This window comes from Corvus moneduloides, chromosome 1 (assembly GCF_009650955.1).
Source record: "Corvus moneduloides isolate bCorMon1 chromosome 1, bCorMon1.pri, whole genome shotgun sequence".
NCBI classification, from domain to species: Eukaryota; Metazoa; Chordata; class Aves; order Passeriformes; family Corvidae; genus Corvus; species Corvus moneduloides.
Genome location: NC_045476.1, coordinates 6,462,224 through 6,483,733, shown reverse-complemented (window position 1 = coordinate 6,483,733; position 21,510 = coordinate 6,462,224). Strand labels below are relative to the sequence as shown.

The window sequence follows — 21,510 nt, the reverse complement described above, 5'->3', positions numbered from 1 at the left end:
TACCAGTTGAGATGTCCATTTGGCTTCACTGAACTTGTGATTGCATTAGTAAAGCTTGTGTGGACATACTTCACTGACCTGTTCCAAAATATGTATGTTTATCCATTTTGGGCCCTTGTTTGCTGAAGATTTAAAACGCAGCACTACAGAGGTCTCAGTATCTGTGAATGTCTCACAAAATACCCTGCTTAGCGTCTTCCTTCTTCGTTTCTTTTGATTTGCTCATTGTGAAGGCCTGGCAAAGGCACCTGACCAGCTTTTTTCATGTATTTGTGTCTAGACAGAGGTGAGTTCTTTGTCTTTCTTTCAAAGTCTGGGGTTTGCCGTTCTTTACTATTCATGAGTGCACAAAACTGCATCTGTGAGGTGTTTGAAATGCAGTGTATAGCGTTGGTTTGTGACAAAGGACAAAGAAAAGCTGGAATATACAGTCAGGTTTGTGGTGTAGGTGCCTCAGTTCAACTGATTGCTTGTCTTGCTTATCTCAGCAAGGGAGAGTCATGGGTTTTTGTCAGAACTGCTTTCTAAGTGCAGGAGGTCATAAGGAAGACCTGGTGATGCTCCTGACAAACCTAGTGCCAGGGCTTTTCTCAGGATGACTCCTAAGAATTCACCTAATTACCAAGGTACAGTGTGTAAGGTAAAGAGCTTGAACACCCAGACGTGGCAGTGCCTTCCCCCACTACTTTAATAGCATTTCATGGGATTTGGGAGTAATTTTGTTTCAAGGTTTGACAGAAGACAACTCTTCAAAATATAAATGGGGGACAGAAAAGTTCCAGTGATTTGTTTGATCTGAAACTTAACTCACTTTTGTTATCATTCGTGTGTGTTTTGCTCAGTATATAACATTCACCATAGTAAAGAAGCTGTCATGTTGTCAGCTTAAAGAAGATAGACTTTTATTGGTGTTTCTACAGATACTTAGTGTAAGATGCAAAAATGATGTGAACTGTAGACTTAATAAGATAAACTAAGCAAAAGAATTTGATTGAACAGAAATTACAGTTTTTTCCCTGGAAAAAATATAATAGATGTGGACAAGTAGAGTTTACTCATGTAAAACATAGAGGCTTTTAAGGCTTGCATTTGTCCAGCTTTTAACAAGACTGGTTTCTGAAATAGTGGTTCCTGAAATATTTTCAGGTATTTTTAAATAATACTTTATAATTTTGATGTTTATTTTGTATGTATTGAGTAGGTTGCTGTTTGTTTTTCTACAGTCAGCTGAGGAAAAATAAAGTTTGCCAATTGTCTGCCTTACATTGTCTAGCCATAGCTATTCTGTATGCTACAGAGTCCCAAATAAGGTGGACTGCTTTTTTCTCCCCAATATGTAAATAGCTCAACTCAGAAAGGGAATTTAAGGAAGTAGATAATGTGTTTAAACTACTTTTGAACAAACCGGGCACAAGAAAGGAATGCAAGGGTAACTTTCCCAGCCAGCTTTCTCTTCTGATAAGATGTAGAAGGCAGTTTCCAACTCTGGGAGAGTTTTTCAAGGACACTAAAGTCAAAGAACACGGTGTTGGTGGAAACCAAGGAGGCTCCTATCTGCTTGAAGACTGAATAGGAGAAACATGATAGTAATGAAAAGCCTTGTTTGAAATTCTCTGCTCAAGACTTGATTCCAGCGTGATGCCTACCAAGCTAGATCAGAAAGAAATAAGTCGAGGGGAAAGATGGGGAACGCGTTTATACATCTTTTAAAACTGTCCATGCTTTGAATGTATCTTCATCCCTTAGTTTCAGTGCACTTCTCATCTGTTTGAAAATTGTCCATGTTTTTAGTGGGGTGTGCATGTTCTATTTGTGCTGCTTCAAGTTGAAAACCAGTTTGTCTAAAATGATACTTCCTTTTGTTATTCCTTGTATGTAAAAGTGAACATCAACATCCTAACGTACTGTTGACTTCATACACTGTGGAGGATTGTGCCCATTTAACCATAGCAATTTTTCATTTGGTTTTACTTTTTGTGGAGAAAAAATGCGTGAGAAATGGCTGAGATGACAGAATCCTGAATATAGGGGTGGTGTTGGCTTTGTGTATGTCTCAGCCAAGCTGAACAGAGCATGGAGTGATGTAGGGTTTTTCTGGGTATAGTACAGGATTTGCAGTTCTTTGATGCTTTAAAAGCTCTCTTCTTCCTTTTTCATTATTGGAAGAACTACTAATTCTTAAATCCAGAGAAAAATGCATGAAGAGAATGTAATCTATCATAATTTATATTATTTCTAGGCAGAGTCCTCTGCATTTGCCCATTTTCCAAGGACAGGCTTTGTAACATGAAACTAAATGAGCAGCTCTGGTATTCAGAAGTTCCTTTCCCAACTCTTGAGTTTTTTATGGTGCTTTTGCACACACCAGGCACTTGCCTTCTCCTCATTTCCCTTCACTACAACTTGGGAGGGACTACCTGGCTGCTCTTGGGAGTGGCTTCTGATTTTATCTTACCGAGTTTTTTTCCTGTAGTTGCTTTTGTCCTGCAACGGAGGAAGTACTGCCGGAAGTTTTCTTCCAAAATAACATCTCTACTTTTTTTATGGGTGGCTGTCTCTTAGAGGACTCCAGCACAGAAAGTGCTAGAGAAAGAAAGACTAGAGAAATAGTGACGTGTCTCACCAAGAAGACGCTTGCATGTGCTTTAGGTCAGTTTGGCAGTTTCATTGAGTTCCTGGCATGTTTTAGACATACTGTAACAGTTCAGCAGTGGGGGACATGGGCTATTTCAGTTTTCCATTTATTTCCCTCTTGTTATTTTGGAGTTTCTCTAGAGTTCTGTAGCCATTTCTCCGCTGATGATGACAGCCATTGTTTTTAAAGGACCTTACTGACTGAGGGTAAAACTTCAGGGATAGTTTAACACTGGATTATCTTCCATGATTTACTCCGTTCCATAATTGTTTGGATTTTGGTCGCTTAAAGCCAGATCCTTGTTGTCTTGGGGAATATTTGTTTTTAGAGCTTGTAAATGACATCAGAAAGCCTATGTCAGTTGTTTTATAACAGTATTTTCCAAATTCTGCAAAGCAGCTGTGGTATCTTAAAATTACTGTAGTTGGCTCTGATTTACACCTGTAATTCTTCTGGAACACCTTTGTACACCATAAATGATGTCAGTACAGCTTTGGTACACCCGTTCAGGTTACAGAGCTGCCATGGGACCTCTTTGTGTGTTCAGATTCTTTGCAGGTCCAGCAGTTTGAGAACAGGTATTTGCCTGCTTAGTAAGATCTACAACTTCTTATTAGCGTTGTCACGTGAACAGTGGTTAAAGTATTCTTTCATTTGAACTGAAAGAAGCTTTGCCATAACAAGAGCGTTGCTTATTTGAGGTCACAGAATCACAGAAGGATTTGGCTTGGAAGGGTCATCAAAAATCATCCAGTTCCAGCTCGCCTGCCATGGGCGGGGACACCTTCCAACCAGGTTGCTCAGAGCTCCATGTAGTGGGGGGACAAGTGAGAATGGCTTCAAACAGGAGAGTAGGTTTAGACTGGATTTACAGTGGAAGTTCTTTCCTGTGAGGGTGGTGAGGATTGGAACAGCTTGCCCAGAGAAGCTGTGGCTGCCCCATCCTGGAAATGTCCAAGGTCGGGTTGGATGGAGCTTTGGGTGACCTGGTCTAGTGGAAGGTGTCCCTGCCCATGGCAGGGGGTTGGAACTGGATGACCTTTAATGTCCCTTCTAACCCAAACCATTCTTTGACTCTGTAATTCTATTTTTTCTTCTGCAGTGAAACACAGAACAGAAAAATGTAAGTTACGCTTCTAACAGATAAAAGAGTTCTGTTACCTATCAAAACACAGCACCTTTAAAGCTACAGACTTAAGGACTCAGGTTTCAAAACACAGTTTTGTTTTTCCAGTTGCCCCATAGACCACATTTTCTAGAAAAAAAAAAAAATATATTTTTCTAAATCCCTGCTGGTATTTAAGACAATGAAGTAATAGTTAAAAACTGAGTAAATGCGAACTAAGAACTTTGTGATTCTCTTCTTCTAGTACATTTTTGTAATTATTTTGGCACCTAAATTGTGGATACGTTGGGATGTAATTAAACTCTACACTTGTATGTGAATCTTCAGTGGTGTATTTAAAAGTTTGTAAGGATTACTATAAACTAGACTGGTCTGTCTGAATAGTTCTGGTCATAAAGTGAGAGGCAGTAACGTGTGGGAAAAATGTGGCTAAAGTAAAGGCTAAGCAGTTCTGATGATTGACGGGGTCTGGAAATTATCTTAATTTTGAATTTTCCACTTACTGAGAAAAACCCCTTCATTTATTTTCATAGTCTTTCTGACGTAATTGTTGTTCACCTCTGAATACTTTGATACTTGGCTAAGTCTGGGTACATGGCTGAGGGAGAGGTTGTTTGTAAGTGTTGATTGTTGCAATGTAATTGAGGTTTACTGAGTGAAGAGCTGGTCTGTTTCTTCTTTCCCCACCATTTGTTAGATGGATTGGTATTTCAGATTTGTACTACGTGGTGCGAGATACTCTGTTATCATTAAGGGACTTTCCAAGTCAGCCAGCCAGTGGAAAAATAAAGGCATACAAAGCTGCAGTATTAAGCTGAAAATATTTAATTAAAAACTTGTTTCTAAAAATAATCAGAGGAATATTAGGCTTTTTCCCTAGCCAAAATTTAATTTAAAATAAATACAGAATTTTTCAGTTATTTTCCCATAACTAAACATTTTTATTGTTAACATTCCAGTAAAGCCAGTACTATGCTTCAGCCTGTTAAGGTCTTTGGAATTTTTACAAGTGGAAAAGTTCATTAGGAATATGAAGAAATACTTATTTCAGGACTATATGACACATGCCCAATTTAGCACTTTTTATAATTAGCATCGCAGGAAACAAAAGGTGTTCCTTTCTTTAGAGACACAAAACACTGATCTGTTTATGTGCTAATGGACAGTAGAGTATCAATATACCAAATATCAGCAAAGTGTTTGATTTAGAGCTTTTTCTGGGTAGTACTTGTTTATGGAGTTTGATTCTTACCAAGTGCAGATACTTAAATGTCACTTTGCGGTTTCTGTAGTAGTTCCTTGTTTGATAACCTGTTATCAGTGTGATTCTGACCTGTCGACTGGAAGAAGGAGCATGTGATCGTGTGAAATTTATTTAGCTGTTTTAAATTTTTTATATTGTCTTCATCACAGTGATTGTATTTACAAGAGGAAGGCAGGCTTTAGTTTGTGCATTGCAGTTCAGAGGAGAATTTTTCTTCTCGGATGAAGCAGAGCAAAAGATGCACATTTTTAAACAATTTTTTTTGAGATTTTTCCTTTGATGTGCTTCGTCATGAGCCTTCTGTGAAATGACATCTATGTTTGTATCCTTACCTATGTGTTTCCAAGTATATTAAAAAAAATACTGTGAATTTGTCCGCAGATCAAGTGGTACTGTCAGTGCACATTGAAACTCACTGATGAGACTAAAACTGTATCTTGTTCCTTATTTGGGCCATAAGAACCAAGTTCTAGAGCTTACCCTTGCCAGGGACAATGAAGAGTGCCTGGTTTCTCATACATACATTCTAGGCTTAAGTAATAAACTGTTTTTCAGAGTGAGACAGAACTTTTCCTAAACTGTCACTTTTTTCCAGCACACAAATACAATTTCTCTTACTTTCATTGCTTTGTGTTCCCTACAATTTTGCATATCTGAACAGAAGCATGGTGTAATTTCTGGCAAGTGAATCTACCTAAATGATCTTTGCCATTACAACCACATTTCTGGAATACGGCAGCAAACAAGAGAGGAAAATAATTGCATTACTTAGGCAACGCAAAGTGCCTTTCCTTAAGATGGTTCATGTGTCCTCATCTGAAGGGGAAAGTGTTTGATTTTTCAGCCTCACCCATTGCTTTTCTCTCCCAGAGCAGTGGTGCTGCTGGGTTTCTGCTGTGGGGCCAGGAGGAGGTTCCAGGGAGCTCACCCTGGGAGCGCTCCCATGGCGCTCAAGTAGGAGAGCCAGAGTCAGCCTTAGAGTTTTCAGTGTGGGTTTTTTCAAGCTGAATGCTTTGAAAAATGCACCTTTCTTGAACTCCAGATGTCGAATAGGTGGGTACCAGAATCGGGAGAGAGGTTGTGGCTACAAAGGCATTTTTGATAGGGTTTTGATGCTGAATAGGTGATAGGCACTGTAGATGCTGAGGGCAGGCTTGAGGTGTAGGAACCAGACAAAATGGGCTGGGGGCACAGAAAGAGACCGAGAAGCAGCAACAGCCCAGGAATGAAAGCCAAAGAGCCTAACTGAGAAACATGAAAGGGCCTGTGTTCCTGGAGGAATTTCCAGTGCAGGTTTCTTTTATTCGGTAACATTCACTGAAATAATCTACTGAAAGCTCTGAAGTGAAATTGTTCAGTGTGTGTTCCAAACTGCTGAAGTGTGTTTCACAAAGACCTTTTCTTCCTTTTTCATGACTTGAGTAGAAAACACTTTTTTTCATAATACATCCAGAGAAATTCTCTACTTTTTTTTTCTCCCCCCAATTCCCCTGGTGTATTTCATAAAATTTACTCTGAGCGTTAAGGCAATGACATAGTAGTTTACTAACATTTCATTTCAAGGCTTTAATATCTGGGGGGGTTATGTGTTAAAAACAGGAAGAACCTGATCTCTGAAAAGCAAAGAAAACCCACTAAAGGAAAATCATAGTGTCTCTCCAATCACGAATATTCCTTCTTCCTTGGTAATGTGTCATTTTGCTGGTAAGACTGACCCATTTTGGGGCTTTGCTGTAGAAAATGAGAATGCAGGTACTTGGGCTCTCCTTTTCTCCTGTCTTTCTGTGCTCAGCAACATTGGCACAGTCCTTCAGTGTCTGCAAAAGAGAGAAAATGACAGCGTAATGCCCCCAAACTCTGAATGTGGAACAAGGAAATAAAATCCTATTTTAAAATGTATGAAAATATTAAGAAGTTTATTTTAATTATTATCCCATTAATATTTTCAGCAAATAAGAAAACTGGAACTCTGTATATATTTAAAAAGTCAGGAAACCATACCCATCTCTTAATCAGCATGCCAGCAGTAAGTTTATAAAAATTTACACAAGGAAATGTGGCAGTACTACCAATCTCCTCACCTTTGTAGGTGTTTGAATGCAACCTTCCTTTTCTAACCTTATTACCACCTCACTCATGGTTGCTTCTGATTTAAATATTTTATATTCAGTCTTTTTTGTAGCTGATCTGGGGGTTTTTATTGTTGGTGCTCAAGGGTCTAATTTTGCTTTTTGTGTGATGGTTATATTTATGAAAAAAGACTAATTGGTCTTTTGGAGTTAATATTGGTTAGTTTCAGTCAAGGACAGGTCCTCATTATGCTTTGAGCATTGTAGAAATAAAAAGGCCTCTTCAGCAGCTTTCTCCTTAATACATGGCACAGGAATAAAAGGAAAAAATACCTCTATGGGACTAGTAGGTGTATTTGCTCAGCTGTAGCATTGTTTGCTTAGTGTTACACAACTGACTCTAATCTAGGTTTCACAGCAGTTTCCCTTTTACATTGTATTTTATTTAAGCATGTCTTTTAAATTTATCGTGGATGTAGGTCACATGCTTTTTTTTTTTTGAATGAGAGCTTTAAAGTCCAGGCTCTTTAATGAAATTAGAATTATAAAGGGGTTCTGATTATTCTGGTCAGAAGAGTCTGAGGTTTTTTCCTGTTTAATATAAATTAACATTTATATGAGTTTTCATTTGGGGTTCTCGCCCATCCTCAAAAAAATCTTACAAACATACTTTAAAACTCGAGAGTGCTCATATTAGTCTGTTGGCATCAGTTTGCTTTTAAGCAGTAGCCTAAAAACTACTTCTGACATTGGTGTACTCAGCAGCTCGCAAAATCAAACCATTAGCAAAAAATACTTTTGAACTCCCTGAAGATTTTGTTATTGACTTCCATTAGTGTAAGTTCTGTCCCAGAGTTGCAGATTGAGCATAAATATTGCAGACATCAGTATGAAGTAGTGCCATTAATGCAGGTGTCTTTGAGTGTTTTTTTAATAACATGGAACAAATCAGGCATGAGAGAGACATCTTAGGAATCTTCACAAATGTGGAGCAACTGCCCTTCCTGTGCAAGTGCATCACCTCAGTGGGAAATACTGACACTACTTTCATTAAAGCTATTTTTCCTAATAGGCCACTGTTGACAGTCACTTACTTATGTGAAAGAATTAATATTGTTTAGTTTCATGTATATTGTTGTCCTCCCCATTCTGCAGATCTGACCTGGGAATAAAAAGTAGGCAGACAATAGTAGGTCTGCTGCCAGTAATGAATGTGTGGGTGTTCCATGAATCATAGTCATGATTAATTATAAGAATCCTATTGAATAATATTAATTGAAGAACTGATGAAGTGGCACGTTCTTAAAGCAGCACTTCCCCTAAGCTTTTTTAACCAGTGTATTTTCAGTGATACTAATTGTTTTCCTCAAAGATGTAATTTTCCTCTTCAGTACATCAGGGAGGGAAAGTAGCTGTTATGAAATAAATAAATATTTATTTCCTGAAGCATCTAACATGGATGAAACAACTTGACACACTACATTGCAGTGTCATGGTCTCACTTCTGATACATGTATTCAATCTGCAATCTAGACACTTTTTTTTTATAAAACTGCAAGTACTTCCGCATCTAACCTTTCCAGTTTTCAATTTATACTATAATATTTCCTTTTTGTTCAAAAAATTTTGCCCACTCTGCTTCACTGTGAAATTGCCTAGCAAGAACTGGGAATAATGACAGAATCTGCAGAGTAGATAGTCTGAATCTAAATACCCAATCCCACCAAATATCCAAGCAAACACTGAGGGGTTTTTTCCTTTCAATTATTGCAGATTGTTACAGAATATTAGGGGTTGTTTGTGTGGGAGATGTGTTGGAAAAGCATAAACCTTTAAAAGCAAATAGAGAACTTCTAGAGAAGTGACACAAGAAAGTTCGAGCTTTGTGAGGGAAACGCTCATTTTCCAAAATGTATATGGATTTGATACATTCAATAAGTAGGAGTTACAGTTTTTTCAAATGTCATACCAGGTGAACTTTTTAATGAGAGTAACTTGAAATAGATGGCAAATCATTGGGAAGACTGTTACCATTACGCATCCATCACATCAGAATGTGCCTTGGGCACCTCCAGAATGTTTGCTTCTTGTCAGACATAAAATACTGTGATGGATAAATCCCCCAGTAAAGGTCGGCCCTGGCAGCAATGCTCACTTGTCTGAGAAACTGAAAGGTCAGGATGCTCAGGGTCCTGGTAGGGCTGGAAGCTGAGCATCTCACTTACCATGTGGTTGTACTTTTACTCCTAATTTTATGTGCGCTTGTTGTTTGTGGTGCTTCTGGAAGTTCATTTCTGTAGCCGAGTGCTCTGTTACAGTCCTATGCACCAGTTGAGTGTTTTTCAGCCTTTTCTGAGCTCCTTTAATTGAAATAAATCAATTTTGTGGTAAACTATCTCTTGCTTTATGGGTGTTTTAAGTAAAATACTCATCCTAGTACTGTGACAGAATTGTTATCTTAACACTGTCACAGCATTAGGATGTCATCTGATGCTGGGATTTCTGTGCCATCAGACAAAATTGGTTTTAGAAAACAGTGCAATCATCTTGATTGTTTTGACCATCTGAACAGCTCTCTTAATACTACTGGACTGCTCACATGAATTAGCTGAGCAGCCTGTGTCTCTTGAGGAGTTTATTTGTAGATGATGATGATGATGATGATGATTAAGCCCAGGAACCACAGTGAAGTGGACTCTCCACTGTGTTAGTGTGAGGACAGTCTGTGTTGAGGGCTTGTGACCTTGCTGTGGACTTAGAGCCTGGTCTGTGTGCAAAATGTGCCATGTCCAGAGCATAACACGGAGTCCACAATAGAACACTTAGAATCTCAGACTGGCTCCTGCTCTCTCTCCAGGCAGCACATCTTTTGTTGACCCAAATTGTTTCCCCTTCACTAGCTCTGATGTATTATTCATGTTATTTCAATGTGGTTTTACTTTTGATAAAGGAATGGGATTTCCCCATTTGACTGTAAACATGGTGAGAAAAAGCTTTTAGGACATTATTGCAGCCCTAGTTTAGCTGTAACCAGCTGAAATGTAAGTATCAAAACCTCCTTATCCTGTCATTAGAGATTAAGGAAAAGCATTATGAAGAAGTAGGACTGTGCTTGGTTTGACTTTGTGCTACAAATGAAACAGAAACTTCATTTAATTGTTTGTACCTTTACACAGAACAGTGTTAAAAAACACACATAATCTCTTAGTGGAGAAAAAGAGAGACCAAGTAGGAATTGGTGCTGGAGCAGAAGAAAATATGTACATTTACTAAGGGAATCTGTGACATATAAAGCATAACACTAATCTCTGGCAGTTCTTTTCCATTTGATGGCACTAACATCTCTATAATTAAGAGCAATGGAATTATTTAGAGGAAAACTGTGTTATAAACCATTCTTTTTTTAATTGAACAGCTGTAATTTCTACCAATGGAGCAAACTATATTATAAGAAAATGATTATTAGTTTAAAATGCAAAGTTAAATGAATGCAAAATTAACAAACAGATGGTGAAGAATTATTGTGCTTTATTTTACTCCTGGGTAAAAGGGCTCATGCAGGATTGTAAAAATGTCATCACACTTCGTAAACCTGAAAGCAAACAGAATTTGCAGTTGTGCACATCTGTTTTGGGACACTGCTAGAGGGTTAGAAGAAGCAATGTTGTTTTCAAATAAGGGTATTCATCAAAAGGATATCATTTACTTAACAGTTATGGCTTCTGCTAAGCATCAGACTCAATGTTCTGTGGAATTCATTACAAAATTTGGCAGCTTTTTTCTTCACAAGCTACTGAGGCAGCATTCTGCAAAACTGAAACAAGCAGCCCCTTCTTAACCTCACCTCCCTGAAGCCCAGAACAACAGTTGAATAACCTGCTTAAACGTTTGACCAGTAATTTTAGGGGTTTAGATTCTAGGTCAAGATGTTGTGCTTGACAATGCTTGCCTGAGGAATATCAGTGATGAAACAGGATGGAAAGACATGGGGCTTATTTATTTATTTCAGTGGCTGGTGAGTTAAAGAATTACGTAATATTTGGGAATACTATGTATTGGGAGGAAGAATGGGACAAAGACACGTAAGTGACTAATTTAGTCAAATTGAAAAAAAAGCTAAAAGCCCCAGCCAGATAAAACATGTCAAGATTTTATTAGGAAAGAAATTATATTAGTGTTCAAGCTGGTAGTTTCAAAGTATGCCACCTAATTGCTTTGTTTGAGCTCAATTTACAAAAACTAGTGAACTAAAAATGTAGGATTTTGTTTACAATGACTTTGTGCCATTGGGAGTGTGCAATTTAGGAACAGCCAAGGAAATAGGAATTATGAACAATAACGTACTGATTGCAGTCAGTGGGGAAGGAATACTAAGGAAGTGCTCACTAATGAGGAAGGTATTAAAGGCAGGAAATTCTTGCATTTTTTTATGTCTCTACATAATGCAGAGTTTCTTGTTACCCCATCCCTTCTACTACCTTGTAAATTATATGTATCACTGAGTTTATATCATGACTTTGGCTGACACTAACTTCCTGTTAAATCAGGGTAATGTATCTACAAAATATTTCATAAAAGAGTGCATTATTAAGACAATAAAATCAAAACACAAAGTAGGGACATGTCAGAAGGCTGGTTGTGTGCACACAATTAACATCCTTTGCACACAGTTAGCGTCCTTTGCACGCAGTTAATGTCTTTTGTGCCTAGGCCTGATTATGTATCTCTAATTGTATGGTCGCATGCAGAACAGTTTGTGCCTAGTTCAGTCCATAGGATGGACATTGCTGTCTTAGTATAAACCTCTTCAGTATTCCATTTTTTCATTATTGTTTAATGTGTAAGTATGTAGACTATTCAGACACTGCTGAAGAGAAAGAATTCCTCATTTCTCCATGAGTTTTTCTAAAATGTTTTTACTGTAATGAACATGTGAATAACTTGTTTATAAATTTTTTTCAAATAACAGATGTATGTGACCTTGTTATGTATCTCAGGCTACACTTTTCCCTCAGAGAAGTTGAATTTATTTATGTCTGCTGATTTGGATGGCAAATTTAAGAGTTTCAGAAATACTCAGACTCACTTAAAAAGGTTGTACTGATACTGAAGTTCTTCCTTCACTCTGTTGCAGTTGTGAGTGCACAATCTATGTAGAAATTAAGGCTGAATTTTTACAGGGGAGAGAAAACTCCAAGCTTTTGACAGTAAAATTAAGAACTAAAAAATTAAGAAAAACTTTACTTAGTGCCCTGCCCAGTACCATCAAGGAACTTCATGGAAGAAGTGAAACTACAACTCTTCTGCAGGCCATTGCTCAGTTGCCATATAGCTAAGTGCTCTTCTTCTCCCACAAGCCATCCACAGCCTTTTTCAATACTACTTTTTTTCCCTCCTCTATAAATTAAGCAGAGTCTGACAGGTAACAGGTTTCTTTAATGCTGTAACTCCTTTTAAAAAGTCGACTTTATGCATGAAAATCCCTGTTTGATCTGTAATGCTCCTTGTGTTTTAGTGCACATACATGTGTACATGTGCACGTGTCTGCTCATTCCTTTATCTGTGTCTCCATGTGTCTTGTGTTGCCTTGTATTTGTCTGCCTATATAATTTCCTTTTGTCAGGGAGAAAAAGGAAAAGGCAGACCTCCCAAACTGCAGGTTTAAAGCCTTTGTGGCTACATAAGAGCACTGCTATTTGAGCTGGCTGGATGATAGGGATACAGCATTAGGTGTCAGAGGACAGCGTACTTGTAATCTTCATCCAATTTCAGTTGCCTCAGACTTCTGACTTTTTGCTCAAGTTGGTATTTTTAGCCACTTCCACTCTTCATCTCCCCTTATCATTTCTCATCCCTTTTGCCTCGTTCTTTCTGAGATCTGTCCCTTCACCATTTCCTGTGTCTTAGAACCTGAGTTCCCTTAGGCCTTTATCCAATTTGAGTGCCCAGATTTGATTAATTGGTGCTTCAAGTGTTAGCCCTGCCCCTCCTCAGCTTCCATCTCCATCCATGGTTTCTCCTCCCAGTCTCAACAGACTCACTCACACAGTGAATCCCTTCTGTCTCTTTGCTCCTTACTTGTCCATCTGCCTGTGTACTGTAGACTCCTATTCCCCAGATGATTGAGTGACAGTAGTATCAGGATCCTTAGGGATGTCTGCTTTCCATTCCAGTGGCTTTTTGTGCTTAGGCTTAGAGAATTTATTACAGACTTCCTCCCTCTAATGCTTGTCAGACTGAAGGAATCTTTGCAGGAGGTAGATGATGTCCAGTCAGTGCTAGAAATTGGAGAGGATCACTCATGATCAGTGAGAGTAGGTTGTTCTGTAATTTTTCACCTATAAACTTTTGGAAGTGTTTTACATTTAAAAAGATAGTTTTCTTAAGTTGGGTCACATCTAGATGGATCTGCAGGGAAAGGGCAGAAGTTGCATTCTCCACCCTAAAACTCATGACAAATTGCAAGTCCCGTGAATGAGGTTGTTTTTAAGAGGAGCAAAATGTTTTTCTTAATGACTTTTCTGTTCTCAGAAGTGGCTGGAAATTTTCGTCTTAAGTCTTCCAAAAATATTTAAGAGAGTTTAGACATGTGTTATGAGAAGTTTAGCCCAACTTTTTATTGTTCAGAAAATTTGCAAAAATAGAAGAGAATTTATATGAAAGTCTTCTTAAACAGTCTCCATTAACATCCCTTCTTTGATAGTACTATGCTGATGAAAACTTTGGTGTGAACTTGGCTGTGGTACCAATAGAGAACTTGCCTCAACATACGGCAGCTCACTACTGTCATCTGAATTTTGACCTCCCTGTGGATGTGCCTACCTGTGAGCTGTGTTTAAATTCCAGCTGCAGGCCATGGAAATCTGGCCAGTCCATGGAGCCTGAAAAAGGACACCCACTGTTTGGCCAACTGAATTGCCATGAAGTAAATTCCATAAAATGACTAAGCCTTATTAAGTGTAATGAAGTTTGGATGTCCTCGACAAGCCTTGTGTCGTTTGGAAGCACAATGCAACTGTATGAGCAGTAAATTCTCCTTTTACTTTAAATGGCTTTATAAATGTACTTATGTCATAACCTGTAGAATGCTTGAGCTACTTCAGAATCCCTATATATGATTTAGGAGTGTAGGAGCTGTGCTGGATTCGACAGAAAGTTGACTTCATCCCGGTATGTTCTGCAATGACCAGTAACAGATGCCTAGAGAAGATCATTAAACAACAAGGATGTAGCAATGTTTCCCTCGATTATTTTTTCTCAAGCCTCCAACAATTTGTGGCTCAGCTTGTGCTCTGCCAACACAAAGAAATGTCTACACACACTTCTTAAGACCTTCCGAGCATGAATCAAATGGAACTGGCACAATAGTCTGTTTTCTGAGCCTGCCAAAAAGCAGCCTCAAACCAAAGCTGATGATTTCTGTTCTTGCCTTGTTTGTCCTGGAGTTGCTGATGCTGAAGCCTAATAACCACAGTTTAAATTACATTAAACGTTATTGACCTTCTTGTTGTTGACAGTCTAACTAAACAACAGGCTTGTGCATGCTCTTCTGCCACGGTGGATATTAGATGGAAATTAAGGGAGTAGCTGGTTGTTAGCTGTGGAAAAGCTTAGCCTCACTCAAAACATTTACTTTATCCTAAATCTTGCAGAAAGCGAGGAGCTGAAAAGAAAATCCCCCTTCTTTCCTCATGAAAGTGTGAAAAAAGCAGCAGAGTCTGTGAGGGAAATTATATGCATGCAGTTATTCCACTAGCTTATATAGTGATGAGGAGAAAACAGCTCTAAGGCACCCAAACCCTTCTGTGGAGCTTCTGAATAAACAGGGTTTGGGAACAGTTCAGGCTATATGAGGAAGAATTTTTGTGTCATAAAGTTTGCATGTTTTCCTCTATTTCAGGTTTCAAATAAAAAATGGTATCTTACTTAGCTAACTCGATTCTTGCCGGTTTTTAACCTATTCATCTCTGTTACAAAAAAAACCCCTCCAAAACTTGAATTTTTTTTTATCTGAATTCTTACATGTCTTGATATCAACGTGATTTATTTAATGTAAATTTTAATGGAGGTGAAAAAGAGAGGCAGCTGGTGGGAATGAGAAACAAAGTGGTGACTTGTAAAGAGCCTGAAATTTCCACACTTAAAGGGGCTTCTGCTTTCTACCTTGATTATGTATGCTGAGTCACTGTGTTAAGGTTTGAGGAAGAAGAATAACTGATCTCTGATTGACTTGTTTATTTTAAATGGAAGTAATTTCCAAATCTGTGGCATGAGTCATATAAAATTAAAAAGCTAGAAGGTAATTTCCAGTACTCCTGGAAAGGTGTTCTATTTAGTACTTCTAATCAGTAGTTCAGTTGAAAGCCATTAATTGTTTTTATGTTCCCATCTTATTGCATTGTGCTCTTCAGTGCTTTATGGTTCTTAAACCACTGTATTTGACATGAGAGGTGCTAATGGTCATTAGTGTCTTCAAGCAATATAAAGCTTTTTCCAGATGATAGAGTAATCAATGAAGATACCAGAACTAGCAAAGAACGTATTTCATTAATCACTGTTTATATGAAAATTTCTTTGTGCTCCTGTTAATGACAAGTTGTTAAGGTCCAGTTCTCTTCAGTCACAGGTTTGTGTGACAGCATTTCCCAGTAGTTAAACAGTCTGAAATTTGTTATTACAGATAATACATTAAATTGTTAAACCGAGGACAGATGGCTTGTGTGTATTTTCGGGTACACTGTCACAAAATTAAAATTTCTTATTGTTCTCATAGGTTTTGTCAGCTGATCTTTTTTAAAGAAAAAATTCACGATCAGTGAAAACCTTTTGTCATTTTGTTTAAAACCATTTTACAGTTCTTAGTGCTAACATTTAGGTTTAGGACACTAACGAGGTTGCAGAGTACTTATTCAAAGACTGTATTTTAGCCTTTCTTAATGTCTGCCTTCTAAGGGTTGTTACTTGCTCAGTTACTGAGACAGTAATACTATAAAGTAATTCTAAGGGCAATAAAATAATGATAAAACATGACCTCTGATTAGTTCTTGGTACTATCTGAATAAAATCTTACATTGTCTTACAGGCATCTTTTTCTCGTTTGAACTTACATGAGATTTTGGAGTACTGTGAAGTATGGAGCAGCAGGAAGGTTAGAAATATGTAAGCAAAAAGCTGCTGCTCTTGTCACCATTTTCCACTTTGGCCATGTGTTTCCAGTAAAGCCAGTGGGATTTGTGGCATTCAGCTGAGCTGAACAAGACAGAATTAACATTTTTGTTTAGCTGGTTTTGGTGCAATTACAATTGTAGCAAGCAGGCATGAGTTTTTCTTGTACTGGAAATCTTCTGTGTGGTTTCTGCCACTCTAACTTCATGGAGGATGTTCTCCCATAGAGCTAGAATACAGGGGAGGTGATTGATCAGGTTTTCTTTTGTTTTCTGTTAGTTCACTTAGTTCTTCCTTTTCCACTGTATTTGTTACAACAATGTCATATTTGAGCCAATGGGATTAGTAAATAAAGGGAATTTTAAAATTAAATTTTAAAGATGGTATAGCTTTTGAAAAAGCAGATGTTAAAAAAAAAAGTCAAAAGGGCCAAGTAGAAAGAGCTGTGGACAGTTCTAAATGATGGAAATCACAATAGTAAGAAGTAGCAGAAGTAGGGCTGGGTTCAGAGCTTTCTTGCATGGACGAGTGCACAAGGAACTTGCTGAAGGGAACAGTTGGTAACCAGTGAAGGACTTTCTGAGTAGGAAAATAGTCTGCTGGCTCTGCTTTAGTTTATTTCCTTGAATGTCCTATGAATAAGTAATGAACTATCTCTCCAGCTTTCTGACACCTTGTAAAGTTGGGGTTTTTTTTTTTTCTGTAGAACAGGAATGTAAAATTACTTGATCCATCAACAAAACAGTGTTTGTCTTGCTTTGACAGCTTACCATTTTCCAATACCTGCCCTTTGAATACTTGGATTCAGCTTCCACCCCATTCACATAACACCTTACTTTGTGCTCATACTAATGAAACTGGAGACTCCAGACTGTCCCTGGCTCTGACACTGTCCTCATACGGACATGCATCTCATGGGCAATATGATTTATTCCTTCATTCCAACTCCTGTTGTCATAATTCCATATTTTAGCAATAGTAAAGTAGTCTTTGTTACTGATTTTATTTAGCAGAGCTCTTAAATTTTTTTGTTTAATTTAATACACTTTTGCTGTTCTCTTGGGGTCGTAGCATGGGGCCTGGCTTCAGAGGAGTGTTGGCTTCTAGCACTGGAAAAGTAACTCTTCTCACCAACATCTGCTGCCAAAAAAATCCCCTTGGGCATTGGTTTCTTCAGACTGCTTTATCTCTCTTACAAATTCAACAAATGTTGATATTCTGTGCTTTTTACTTGCTTCGGATGATATATACCACATTGTTTTCAAAGTGTGTGTTTCACTTATCTGCCAAATGCTTTTCATTGCCAGTGCAGTTTAGCAGATGGGTTTGAAGGGTTCAATTACATGTAATTTGGGCTTCCATTTTTCTTCCAACATCTTTATGTGGTTCCTTAAATCAACATCAACATTTTTCAAGGTTTTTTTAGTAATCCTGTAGTTTGCTCATTTCTAATAATTTCATCATTTAGTCATAGAGCATTTGGGAAGAGTTACATTCTGATTTTATATTTGGTATGTACCATGGTTGATTGGTAGTTTTGAAAAACAGATGTGGTATTTTAAAATTCCATTTATATTGCTATTTATTCCATTATTCCCAACTTTTAATAAATATTGGATTATTTGAGTGCTTACAGTTCTTTCATAATTTTCTTTTCCTCATTAGTTATTAAGGGTCAGTGATGGGATCCAACAAAGTCTTGTTGAATACTTTTTTGAGGGATACATTTTGGACCTCAGCTCCTCCCAAGTTCCCCTTCTTGCTTTTTTTTGTACTGAATAAAATCTTTGAAAAAAGTGTGGCCTGTAAGAGTTGGGTCTTAGCTAAACCTCGTCCATCTCCATAGGTTTTCGGGACATTGAGGACAAAACAGGGCAGTGGTTGTGTGTGGTTCAGTGTGCGGCTGCAGTTCTTGAAGTTGGAGGCTTTGGGGGCTGTATTTTCATGCTTTACATCTAAGTTCAGGATTTACCTTGTTCAGCATCCTCAGCAAGTGTTCACTGAAGTTATCATTTCCTAAAAGGAGTTTTTTGCAGGACTTCAGTTTTGTTGGCAGTCCTTAAATGTAATTCTGTCGCTGCTGCCTTCACCTGCTTCAGGAGCTCTATGTTATTATTTACTGATCTTGTCCCCCCTCCTCTCCTCTGCATTTCATTGGTCAAGTAACAGGATACACCTTTGCCATACAGGTGTTAGACATGGTGAGATGTCCTGCAGATCAGAGGACTAGACAAAGCATCATGGCCCACAAACTTGGCAGTAGTTCTCTTTGGTGATCCCTTTTAATTGCTGTGCCAGAGCATTTTTATCTTTTTACACTGCAGTTCTGTTTAGTATACGCTAATATTTTTTCTGTCTCTTGTCCATGAGTTATCGTGCAGGCAGATGTTTTTCTGAAGATGTTAATTTCATCTGGTTTTAAAGAATATCGATGTAGCTGTTGACACAGGCAGCTTTGTGATTTGTATTTTCATATGGGCTGGTTTTGATATCTGTGGACTTATAGTAGCACTATTTCATGCCTAATTTCATGCCCGGCTTCAAAACAGAGAAGAACTATGGTAATAAATACTGTCTGTATTCTAAGAGTTAAGCAGATGCAGTACATAACTTCTCTTTGATTTGGTTTATGTTCATATTTGGATGTTACTTGACACTTCTGCTAGTAATCAAACATACTGGTGTTAGTATTATATTTTTGTTGTGAAAAATGAGAGTCCCTGAGCTCAGTTGTTGCTGTATATTATGTACACCTTCCTGTGAGCCACTGACCTGTTTTTTCTTAAGTTTACTCAAAATCTTACAGTGCTGTGCCTTAAAAAGTATTGTTGCCTTGGTGAAAAAGTGCAAAAGCATGTTACAGTGCTTCAGGGACTGCAGTGAATCTGAGAAAGAAAAAAGACTGATTAACTGAATCGGAAAGGTGTGGGTGATTTTTTACAAGCAGACTGATAGACTCTGCTCCCTCTTGACTAGAGAACTGGAGGATCGTTGCATTGTTCTTTCTGAGAAATTATTTCTCTGGTGTCTAATAATAATTGTGCTTATTTATGACTTCTCGAAGTTTGGTGGTGATATTTGTGTAGTCTTGAAAGGCAAGATGAGAAAAAAGTGCGAGGTTATGTAATGCATTATCATCCCAGAGAGAATTGTATAATGCCAGTAAGATTTTTGGGAGAACATCATATTTGATTTCCATTTGCATTTCTGATTACAGTGTCTGTGGTTTTACGTTACAGCTTACAGAGCCAAGTGGGTTTTAGTCTTAAGCTATTGACAGCATGGTGTCATCTGCCTTTATTTTCAGAATAAGTCTCCAGGCCCCATTGCTGAAGGCATAGCTCAAGCTAGATAACACGGAACAAAACTGCTTTTCTGTGGCAAGAAGAATCTTAATTGTCAGAGCACGTTTAGAGTGGGTTTCATTGAACCTTTTAAGTAAAGATTTGGGAGTGCCACTGAAAGACACCACCCACTACCACCCACATTTCCTTCTCAGTATTCACTACCTCCTATTGGCCAAGGTGTTTGTCTGCTAAATGAAGGAGGGGAACAGATCTGGCTAAAAAAATTACAAGAAAAAGTAATTTTTTAATGACTTCTTGTGTTTGTTTTTCAGCGATGTGCATTTTGTAAGCACCTTGGAGCCACTATCAAATGCTGTGAAGAGAAATGTACCCAGATATACCATTACCCCTGTGCTGCTGGAGCAGGCACATTTCAGGATTTCAGTAACTTGTCCCTCCTTTGTCCAGACCACATTGATCAGGCTCCTGAAAGATGTAAGTACACAGTGTTCATATGACACAATTAGCAGGTTTTATGAAAACTTCTCTGTTCTAGGATCAGCTTAAAACTGTTGTTTGTTCAGGCGTATTTCACAGTTCATGTACCCAAGAACTCATGTGTGTTCAGGAATAGGAAAGATGTGAGTTCATATTCTTCTGTTTTTAAAGACCAACAGTGCTGCACAGCAAAGTATTTTTCTTTAATGACAGAACATGGAAGAGGTTTACTGGTAAGGCTTGTCTTCTGTCAGGTTTTAGTTCAAATTGATAGACTTGCTTGTCCTAACTCAAGTTCTTCTTGCAAACACTTCAGCTAAATAATAGATTTAGACCTTGTAGGGGCTTTATTTTTCACTTCTTCCACAGAGGAGTTGGTTCCAAAGCTCTCAGCTTTATCTTGAGGAGAATAAAACTGTTCCTTTTTATAAGACTTCATTAAGGTTTAAAATGAATGTACTTTTGTTATGAGAAGATTAGTTGAGAAAACTGAATTAAAGTAGTAGCTATTAAATGTATTAATTAAATTTGAATTTCATAAGAATGATCAAGTTTTGTATGCATAAGAACTACTAAGTAATTTGATTCATTGAATTGTTCATAATTTTGAATAAAATAATAATTGAAAAAATTATTCCTTTATAGCAAAAGAAGAAGCAAATTGTGCAGTGTGCGATAGCCCTGGAGACCTCTTAGATCAACTTTTTTGTACTACCTGTGGCCAGCACTACCATGGGATGTGTCTGGACATTCAAGTTACACCTTTAAAAAGAGCAGGTTGGCAGTGTCCTGATTGCAAAGTGTGCCAGAACTGCAAGTAAGTGAAACTTACAGGACATGGAGGAGGATGGTGTGAGATTTATGTGCTGTGATTCTGAAATTCCTATTATATTAAATGTTAGGGGTTTTTTTCCAAAAAGTATAGTACATTTGCCCATCTCTGTCTGTTATGATACTGCATTAAGTAGCTGAGCAAACTCTTTTGTTGGAAACTTTGTTCTAGAAGAGCTGAGCTGGAAGTCCTGTGTATTTTACTCCCAGAGTTACCATTATCTTGGCAGGTTCTGGAAAGCAATAAAACATATTCTGAGTTTTTCCTCCTTTTATACAGGAGGATTTTTCTCAAATTTACCAAATAAACAAATTATTTTAATCTAGTGCCTTCACAGTCTGGGAACCTTTGCTCTTAGTCAGCTGACAGTTTAGTTGTGCTTGTACCTACACACTGGGCAGGTATTAGATCTTCTCTCATTTCTTAATGTCTTTCAGAGGCAGGTAGAGAGTCATTATGAAAACAGAACGGTGGCTTAGTTGGGCAAAGAAACAAAGTGACATGAGTGGCTGTGATTGAGTAGTTGCACCAAAGACAGAGACAATGAAACTTAATTGCTGTGGCACTGTAAGGGTTCACTTAGAAAATTCTGACTGCTTGTGGGCTTGTTCTCTTCTAACTTAATCTGATGGGC

At 37.9% G+C, this 21,510-nt stretch overlaps 1 protein-coding gene across 8 annotated transcripts in view; it reads left to right on the top strand.

The window, feature by feature from the left end:
- The window catches only part of KMT2C (lysine methyltransferase 2C), a 193,872-nt gene that overhangs the window by 84,973 nt on the left and 87,389 nt on the right, over window positions 1–21,510 (top strand). For all 8 annotated transcript variants that reach the window (XM_032098772.1, XM_032098805.1, XM_032098830.1 and 5 more), the window contains 2 exons: window positions 19,879–20,041; window positions 20,690–20,861. In XM_032098772.1, coding sequence (XP_031954663.1) covers window positions 19,879–20,041; window positions 20,690–20,861 — 335 coding nt within the window. The remainder of the gene's footprint in view (window positions 1–19,878; window positions 20,042–20,689; window positions 20,862–21,510) is intronic.